Genomic DNA, 10,480 nt, shown 5'->3' on the forward strand with positions numbered 1-10,480 from the left:
TTCCTTTTGCAGAAACAGATTGGAATAAACATTTCAGAGTAAGTCACAATTGTGCTATCAAGTTATATGGTAAGCTCTTCTGTATTGCTCAGTAAATCATAAAGTATGATAACAGTGACACTCAGTAAACTTCTAAGAACTGCATAATATTTCAGGCAATGCCACAATTAGCTGCACAGTAAGCCTGCTGCATTGGCTTAAATTGTAGGCTATTACCCAGAAGTCTTAAGAACCACATCTCTCTTCTTTGCTAGAGTTATTGTTATAATGGAGTGCCACTCTGTTAAAGATAGAACTTGATGAAGAAGAGAAGTCATCACCACATTAGGAACTACCACCCTTTTGAAGAAACCTAGTCTTTCTCTTTATGAAACAAAACCACTGAAGACCAGCAAGAGCTTAAACGTTAGACAATGTTGCCAGCCATTCTGCTTCTGTTTGATTTGTGATAGTGAGAATTTTTGAACAGTATCTTTTCTGAGGATATTTTTATTATTATCTTTGGAACAGTCTAGTGAACTAAATCAGAGCCCTGAAAACATAAGTATGAATAGCATCATACATACTAATTATTATTTTCTATTAGCCCTCTGTGTGTGTGCGTATGTGTGTTAGTCTCTGTATAATGCAACAGAACTGATAAGAAAATAGATGGAGCACAAATTTTAAAAGAAGGGTTTGAACGAAGGAAAAAGAAGGAAAAAAGTCTGTGTATTCAGGCCCTGTTGTATGCCTGATAGAAAATGATGATGTGGAGTCTAACTTTCTGAGTCCTTCATATAGTTTGGGTACTAGCCCTCTATCAGATATACAGTTAATGAAGATCCTTACCCAATTTGTAGATTGCTATTTTGTCCTTTTGACAGTATGCTTTGCCTTATAGAAGCTTTCCAGTAAAACTCAAATAACTCAATTAACAAAACTGTGAAACATAGCTAAACTGAGAAATCAGTTTACAGATATAGAAAATGTGGTTCATTTACACAATGGAATTCTACTGAGATATTAAGAATGAAGACATCATGAGTTTCTCAGGCAACTGAATGGAACTAGAAAATATTATCCTGAGTGAAGTAGCTCAGACCCAAAAGGACATACATGCTATGTACTCATTAATAACTGAGTATTAGCTAAAATGTACAGAATCCTTAAGATACACAGAATTTAAACAGTTTAACAAGCAGAAATGCCAACTGAGGAATTTTCAGTCCCATTTAGTAGGAGAAAATAAGTAGTCACTGAGGGAGAGGGATAGATTGATTTGGGCAGGAGAGCTGAGGGGGAGAGGAGAAGGAAAACATGATCAGGTATGGGGGTTTTGAAGTAACAGAGAAAAGTGTAGAGGCTCAGTAGAATGGAAATATGCAGCCTTTAAGGTGGGAAGTGGGAAGATCCTATAGAAAGTACCAGAGACTTGGGAGAAGAGAGACTCTCAGGACTCAATGGAATGACCATAGATGAAATGCTTAACATGCAGGAAGAGGGAACTCACAGACACTGAGACACCAACCAACCAGGCATCACACAGGAGGTAGTCTAAGTCCCTCTTAAGCACCCCCCCCCACATATACATACAGCAGAAGACTGCCTTGTCTTACCTCAATTGGAGAATACGCGCTAAATCCTCAAGAGACTTGAGTCTCCATGGAGGAAGGCAGCCGAGTGATGGTGGAACATTCTCTCAGAGACTAGGGAGAAGGGGAATGTCATGAGAAAATATAGATAGGGGGATGAGAATGTGGAGGGAAATATCTGGTTTGTAAATAAATAAAATGTTAAAAAAATCTCACTTAGAAGGGGGAACAAAATAATTATGAGATGCAGAGGAAGGGAGAGACCTGGGTGGGAGAGAGGTGGGAGAAGGGAAATGTGGGCAAGATCAGGTATGGGGCAGGGAGGCAAGAGAGGCCTAGAGGGCCAGGAAAATGAATGGAAATGTCTAGCTTCTAGTGGTTGGGGATGGGGAGACCTGGGATCGTGGAAACTCCCAGGAATCAATATGAGTAGCTTTAGCTGAAATGCCCAACAGTGGGGAGAATGAATCCAAATAGATCACCTCCAGTAGTTCCATGTGCAGGGATGGGGGCACCAACCCATTTACAAAACCTTCAACCTGAAATTGGTCCTTTCTAAAAGAAATACAGGGGCAAAATTGGAAGAGAACCTGACAGAATAGCCTATCAGTGACCAGCACAACTTGGGACCCAATCCATGGGCAGGCAGGCACCAGTCCCTGACATTATTACTGATGCAACGTTGTGCTTGCAGACAGAGCCTAGACTGCTTTTTGAGGGGTTCAATTGAAGGGACTGAGGTAGCTGAATAAACTCGATTTTATTTTTAAGACTCCATTGTAAGATAACTTGCCCTTAGAAAGACATGACTCTGACCCTTGAGGTCTGAAAAAAAAATCACAAAATGTCCCTGGCAGTTGCAAAACAAACACAACAGCTGCAGCTGGCTGATAACCACAGAGTGGGCTAAGAAAACATCAGTCTTTCCCAGGGCCAGGCGCTCCTTTTTGATGTATGGGTCTCCCTCCTTGTGGTTTAGCCAGGTGCTGTAACAAATTACCCTCTCATGTAATGCCAAGGCTTGGAAACCCCAACTTGTGGTTTCAAACGCACCCTCACCTCGGGGCCCTATTCTGTTGTATCAGGAAGGTTTGAGGCCCAAGCGAGGAAGTTTGAATAAAGACTATCATGTGCTTGCATCTGAGTTGTGGTTCCTGGTGGTTTCTTCAGGATTTTTGCAATTTGAGCACAGCATTATCAGCAGCTGAGTTAAGCGGCTCCTATTGAAGAATTAGAGGATGGATTGAAGGAACTGAAGGAGGTGGCAATCATGTGACTTCTGGGTGCTCTAAGAGACTGAACAACCAAGGAAAGGGCATCATACATGGACCTGTCTGAGGACACCCTAAGTTTTGGCTCAAATTTAGAAGAAGGCTGCCTTGTCTGGTAGCGGTATGACAGGAGGCATATGGCAGCTGCCCAGTCCTACCTCAGCTCATCTTGAAAAAACCCATAGGCGTCATGGAACCACCACGAGGCCCTCCTGTTAGTGGGACTGAGCCATCTCGGGCAGTTGGCACTGTCAAAGTGTACCTGCCTAACAAGCAACGCACAGTGGTGACTGTCCGGGATGGCATGAGTGTCTATGATTCTTTGGACAAGGCCCTCAAGGTGCAGGGCCTCAATCAGGACTGCTGTGTGGTCTATAGACTCATCAAAGGAAGAAAGACAGTCACTGCCTGGGACACAGCCATTGCACCTCTGGATGGTGAGGAACTCATTGTGGAAGTTCTGAAAGATGTGCCACTGACCATGCACAATTTTGTACGGAAGACTTTCTTCAGTTTGGTCTTCTGTGACTTCTGCCTTAAGTTTCTGTTCCATGGTTTCCGCTGCCAAACCTGTGGCTACAAGTTCCACCAGCATTGTTCCTCCAAGGTTCCCACAGTCTGCGTTGACATGAGTACCAACCGCCGACAGTTCTACCACAGCATCCAGGATTTGTCTGGAGGCTCCAGGCAGCAGGAAGTTCCCTCAAATCTCTCTGTGAATGAGCTGCTAACCCCCCAGGGTCCCAGGTAGGGATGTCTTAGGTGAAAGGCCAGGGGCCAGTGAAAGAAGGATTGGAGGACCCTGACAAATTATGCTTTCATTTGTTTATTTACGTGATAAACACTATTGAGTACCTACAAGTGTTGAAAAAGGGACTGCGGGATCATTGGTAAGGCACCCTATCACTCCAGCTTTCATTTCCTTTCATCTGGGAAGAGGGGATGAGACTTTTCCATAGTGGGTTCTGAAGAGGATTAACAGTTGAGATATTTGCAATGCTTAAAGCAAAATCTGATAGAGAGTGAGTAACAAGTCGTATTATTGATTACAAGTGTATATAAAAACGTCTAGTTTGTTCATTTCGTCCACTATAACCACACCCCAGTCTTTTCTCTTTGAAATAAATGTTACTGTATCAGAAAGTACTTTTATTTCACTTATGTTGGATATGATAGCATATAGTTTTACATAATATATAAAAATAAGGTTAATGTATTATTATTTGTAGTTATGAGTGTATGTATGTTGATTTACCTGTGAATTTAATCTAAGAATGGTGAAAGTAACAGAAGAATGTTTTTCTGTAAGGTATAATTCATGGGAGGTGAAGGCAAGACGATCAATAGTTCAAGGCGACCCTCCACTAAGTAGCAAGTTCAAGGCCAGCCTGGGCTACATGAGACTGTCTTAAAACAGTAAAGTTTTTTTGTATCGTGATACATGCGTAATCTTTATATGTTATGTGTAATGTGTATTACATAATATGATAATATGTGTAATGAAAACGATGCCACTTTAATATAGGTAATGCTCATTATAAAATAAATAATATATTTGAAAAATACATGTCATTATGATATGTAATAACAAAAGTCATATCTTAAAAAAACATTGAGTCTAATTATGAAAAATTAGAAAATAAGGATAGTATTATTTTCTTCATTGTTAAATATTCAGATAATTTAAGACACTTTTATTTTGGTAGACTATGCTAATTTTATTTACGATTGAAATATTCTTTTCTCTCTTTTTTAAATTCCTGAATTCACACACTTTAGCAGCTGTTCTTGAATGTTGTCAATAAAAATACTAGTAGATATAAAGCATTAATCACTTTTTTAATTTTTTCTAATGTATCATTTTATGCAGAGTATGTGTGCTCTCACATATACATATGGAGGTACATATTCACTTAAATAACAACACAGTGACTGGTGAAATAGCTTGGTGTCAAAGCTGTTTTTCTTGCAAGCATGATGATTTAATTACAAACCTCTGTACACACAAGAAAATTCAAGTCTTCTTGTAATTTCAGCACCAGTGTACTGAAGATTAAAAGATCCCTAGACATCCCGGCAGCAAGGATGGTTGCTTCTGGGAAAACCGTGCTCAGTGAGAGAACTTGACTCAAAAAAAAAAAAAAAAAAAAATAGAGACTGATACAGGGAAATATGTAGCTTGACCTCTGCTTTGCAAATATGTTTGTATAGGCTCATAAACACACACTTATTTCTCTCACACACATATACACACATACACAGAGAGAATAGATGAGAATACACACAGATTATTTGATATTAAATTTCAGATACTAGCTTTTGATTACTATAATAAAATCAATTGTACTAGCTAATATGTACTTTGTCTTTACAAAATAAACAAAATTCAGCATAGATATTGATATTTTACATGGAAATATAAATTACATATTTTGTTTTAACTTTTAACTTATTAATATTAATCAAGTGTTCAGGTTATTGAAAATCTAGAAGTACTGAAGTCAAAAATAGATCATTTTCTTAATTATAATTTTAAAATATCCGTTGTTTTATGTCAAATTTTAAAAAATATGATACAAATTTGAGCTAACTTTAAAGTTTCAATGAATACTGAAAATTAACATAATCAGGTATTATAATTATCATTAATTTTCTAATTTTTTAAAAAAATTAAACATTTTTTATGAAGCCTACTATGTTTCTCAGTAGCATTAGTATATTTATATTGTATAATTGAGAATCAATTTTATAAAAGTAAAAAACCACCTAAGCAGTTGTCTTATCAGCTCACAAAGGTGACAGTTAATCCAAAAATATGATCAGAAAACTTAATCTGGTTTATGTAGAGAATACTAATAAAAAAAACTGGCATAAGTAATATTCTCTAAGTCCCACGTGTAAGATTTCTATTTAGGCAGTGATTAAAGATCTCCAGACGACAAGCTTTGCATTATAATTTCACCTTTCAATGTACACAAAACCCAGACACTATTGCTGATACCAAGAAATGCTTGCTGACCTGAGCCTGATATAGATATCTCCTGAAAGACTCTGCCAAATCCTTACTGATACATATGAGAATGCTTGCAGCTAACTATTAGACTGAGAACTGAGACCCAAATGGAAGAGTAAGAGAAAGGACCGAAGGAGCTGATGGGGTTTGAAATGCCATCGGAAAAAAAAAAACAATATCAACTAACTAGACCCCACAGAGCTCCTAGGGACTAAACTACCAACAAAGAACAAGCCTGCATATATGGCAGAGGATGGCCTTGTCTGGAATCACTGGGAGGAGAGGTCCTTAGTCTGGTTAAAGTTTGATTCCACTGTATAGGGGAATGCCAGGGTATTGAGGTGAGTATGGGTGGGTGGGAGTGTGAGCATCTTCATAGAAGCAAACAGAGGTTGGGGGGTGGGCTGGTGGGAGGGGGAGAACCCTCATAGAAGCAGGAGGAGGTTTGATGGGATAGGCGGGTTCTAGAGGAAAAAGCAAGAAAGTATTTGAAATGTAAATATGTAAAATGTCCAATTAAAAATAAGACTCAAGGAGCAACATAGATGTGAATTTACTAGGCTTCTGTATTCCCTCTATATATTTCTCAGATCACTATAAACTGGTGAATCCTGTTTGCTGAAGAGAATCATTTCTCAATAGCTAAAGAAGGAAAACAAAAACAAAAAGTAAAATAAAAGAAACACTTTCTATTTAGTCTATATTGTGATAAATACACCATGGTCAAGGCAATTTATAAAACACAGAGTTTAATTGGAATTACAATTTCAGAGGATTAGAGTCCTTGATGACCAAGCAGCACATAGTAGAAGAAGCAGAAGAGAGGTTACAACATGATCCAAAATAGAAGACAGAGAGCCACACTGGAAATGGTATATCTGACTTGCGTAACCTACAGCTTAACCTACCATAATGACATACGTTCTCTAACAAGGCTGATATGGGCATAACTATTTGTAAGACTGGACAGGACAGCGCTTGTTCTGTATTCTGTTGTGAGCTACTTATGAAGGAATGGTCATCATCTACTTCTGCACCTCGATGCAGTATCCAGACCCAGAATAATGTGACAGAAAGTGATGGGAAAAGCATTTTATTTGTTCTGCCTCTCATAATATTTGTGCAGCACTTCAGACAGTTGAATTATTCCTTCAAGCTTACATCAAGAAAGAATGGCATAAGGTGAGTAACATGTGTCATATTCATAACATGCTACCCAACTGCAGCACACGACATGTTGCAATATATACCTAGTGATTGGCATAGCAAATGAACTCCCATCTGCCTAACTTATTCTACATACAAGTAAAATACCACTGAACACAATTTTAAATTAATAACCTAAGAAGTCACTATTCTAGCTGTAGAAGACTCAAGGAAGTTGCTACGTATGAAACACTCAAAATAAAATGAGAGCAACTAAATGTTACATGTCAAAAAAGAGTATTTGTGATAAATTGCCATGATTGTATTATAAATGTTGCCAACGTGAAATATATTAAAAGATTTTATTATACATAATTATGCATTTTAATAATATATATATATGTTCAAACATCATATTGTGTCCCATTTTTATGTACTTTTGACATTTCAGTAAAATATATTTACTAAAAGACCTTTACACAATTTATTGTACATGTATATAAAATTCATGAAGTGGTACAAATAGAACAATCTTGGACAGTTTTATTTGTGATTTCAAGAGATTAGGAAAGAGGGCATAATTGAGTTCAAAATCGAAGAAAATTATGATACAATCGTCCTCTATTTTACTCCCACACATGTGACAAACTTATAAAGAAAAGATATATACAACCAAAAGAAGTGCACTGATAATTGTTAAAATCTGAATAAGGTTTATAGACTGGAAAACTTAAACACTTGTATTCTCTGATATCACTTGAATTATCTAAAACTCTACCAAATATAATCCGTGTCAATGTTCACAGAAGTGTTATTTGTTAATGCACTGTGTGAGCTTTAATATTTGATATGTTTAAATTGTAATTAAATCATGATTACTTAGTTTATGCAAACCTTAAGTTTTTAAAGCACTCATTCCTATTTTTACAACTGTATTATATGCCCATGATACCAACTCATTCAAAATGTTGCAAATGGTTCAAATGGATATGCATCTCCTAATAAAGCAGAACAGAAATAACTGAAAATCCAATGAAACTGTTACAAAAATTGCAGACAAAAGCATTCAAAAATACATTTATTTTCCATATTTCATCTGAGTCTTATCACTGAGATCATATAGCCATACAATTTAAATGTTGCATTTTGTTTTCTACAGAGTAATTCTCAAAATATGTAAATTAATTTAAATAATTGTTTTCCTGCACATAATCAAGAACTTTAATTTATTCTTTGACAGACCCTCATACTACTTAAATTCATTTTTATTGTCCCAATGAATGCCTGAATCTTACTAACATAAAACTCATTAAGTATATCAAGCATAAACGCATATACATGAATGTTCTAAATAATGAAAGTAATTATATAATACCTTTTATAGCCCTGATTGCTATGCTGCTGTTATTACCTTCTTCCGGTGATTTCAGTGTTTACAACACTCCTCATAGATGTCATCTAGCAACTCCATTGGTCAATGCAATTCAAAGATTCCATGCTACTTTGCTTTTCATAAGAGATGAATAATAATTCTCAATTGATCTAGAGAATGATATTTTCATAAATCTAAGCATTGTGTGATGCGTGGTTAATTTTTTCATCCAAAACTTAAAATGTAGAGTTGTAGAACCCAATCCCAACTGTATATCCACAGTAAAACCACCACATCTAAGGTACTCATCTGATTGAACAAAAGAAGGTAGAAAGATAGATGCAAAGGAACTGGGGTTTGCTCTGAAAGATTAGTTCCTAGGAATCTCAGAGCTACACTCATAAAGTCTTACTTACCTAACTATCTTAACCTGAGCAGAACAAGGAGAAGAATTGTCAGGTTAATGTAGAATATAACTTCAAATCCATTCAATGAACTACAAGCAACTATGAAATGTTAAAATAGAAGTAGCCTTCTCTCCTGTAGAGAAAAACCATTGATTATCCAACTCCAAACAGACAATGCTACTAACTATATATAAATAAACTATTGAGTGGTTTATGCTTTATGTCTTTTGAATTATATTTAACAAAAAATAATAAACAATAAAGTAATGAATTTAAAAGAAAGTAAGGAAAAGGTATATGGGAGGAGTTGATGTAATTATATTAAAATCTCAAAAATAATAAAAGTACAATGAAAATTTTCAATGCATCATTGAAATATTTGCCACATATTAAAGCTTTTAGTCTGGTTTTAATGTAATAAAACCGTGTACAGCATTGATGCTTATTTTTAAAGTTTTTCTGATGTAAAAGTAGAATTATTGATGATTTTATTGTATGATCGAAAGTGTAATTTAATGAAAATTTCAGCCAAAGATAATTAGACTTTAAGGTCGGCAATAATAATCAAATGCAGCAGCATCATTAACTCTGTGGTTTGGTTCCCTCTTTGGTGCTTCCAAAAACAACACTTAAAACTACTATTTCATTTCAGAAGTCTGTGACTTCAAGAAAATGCCAGCTACACACTTTTGACAATTGTCCGGATATAAAGTTCACCAATGGATAAAGGCAAGTTATTGTGATGAAGGTTTTATGAATAGCTGAAGTTAGTCACCAGTAGAAGATCACCAACTCTAGAGAACAAAATAGCCAAAACAATTTCATGTGACAGAGAGTTAGACCTTCCATATGATTGATTTTTATACTGTAACAAATACATATCTCATACATGTGTACTCTCTTTGTGTTCAGCTAACACCTGTATTCACTGTCCTTAATCACAAGTTCTCAGTCTCTTATGGGGACGGAGGCAGAATCATAAAGAGGAATCATGGGAAACATTTTCATTTATTGTTGAATTAAAATGTGCCTTGCCATATAGGAAAGGGAAAGTACTTGCCAACAACCTTGGTTTTGGTAATTTTATCAAATCTTTATCTCCAGTGGCATTTTTAAACTAAGTATATATCCCAGCAATTTATGTAATATTATTACTGACTAAAAGCTCCTCTTTTGTTGGTCCTTGTCTTTGTTAAGAAGAAAAAAAAATAACATTTTGAACAAAAAATTCGTTGTAGAGGAACTGACAATTTATTTAAAAATACAAATCCACAAACAAAGAAGGAGACATTCCAAAAGAGGTTCAGATTTTGTCTTTAAAAAAGGCAGCACATTCTTTGAGTCATCCTCACAAGAAGAAAGCATCTACTTTCATAAAAGTCCACAAAGACCATAACTTACATAATATATTGTGAAATTGGATTTGCCATTTGATTTGCAAATTGATAAATATGTATATGTTTGATAGATATACATGTTCAAGTCACACACAGAGACATTATATATATATATATATATATATATATATATATATATATATATATATATATATATATATAATTTCTGTGTGTTTTTATTACACATATATATTTATGAATATATAAGAACATATCAGTGTAGTAAATTTAAACTTTTGTATTTGGAGTTTACTCTCACTCATCTTTGGTATCAGAGTAAGATTGAAACCAGATCCATCT

At 35.5% G+C, this 10,480-nt stretch overlaps 1 protein-coding gene across 1 annotated transcript; it reads left to right on the forward strand.

The window, feature by feature from the left end:
* The first annotated feature begins 2,970 nt into the window (after nucleotides 1-2,970).
* LOC308420954 (serine/threonine-protein kinase A-Raf-like) lies at nucleotides 2,971-3,636 on the forward strand. The gene has a single exon (XM_080917207.1). It carries the CDS (start codon nucleotides 3,036-3,038, stop codon nucleotides 3,594-3,596), a length of 561 nt encoding a protein of 186 aa, XP_080773333.1. The 5' UTR covers nucleotides 2,971-3,035; the 3' UTR covers nucleotides 3,597-3,636.
* Nucleotides 3,637-10,480: the final 6,844 nt, after the last annotated feature.

This window comes from Micromys minutus (assembly GCF_963924665.1).
Source record: "Micromys minutus genome assembly, chromosome: 5".
Taxonomy (NCBI): Eukaryota; Metazoa; Chordata; class Mammalia; order Rodentia; family Muridae; genus Micromys; species Micromys minutus.

What these genes read in the sequence shown, in the direction of transcription:
- LOC308420954 (XM_080917207.1), top strand. Translation starts at nt 3,036, where the DNA reads ATGGAACCACCACGAGGCCCTCCTGTTAGTGGGACTGAGCCATCTCGG.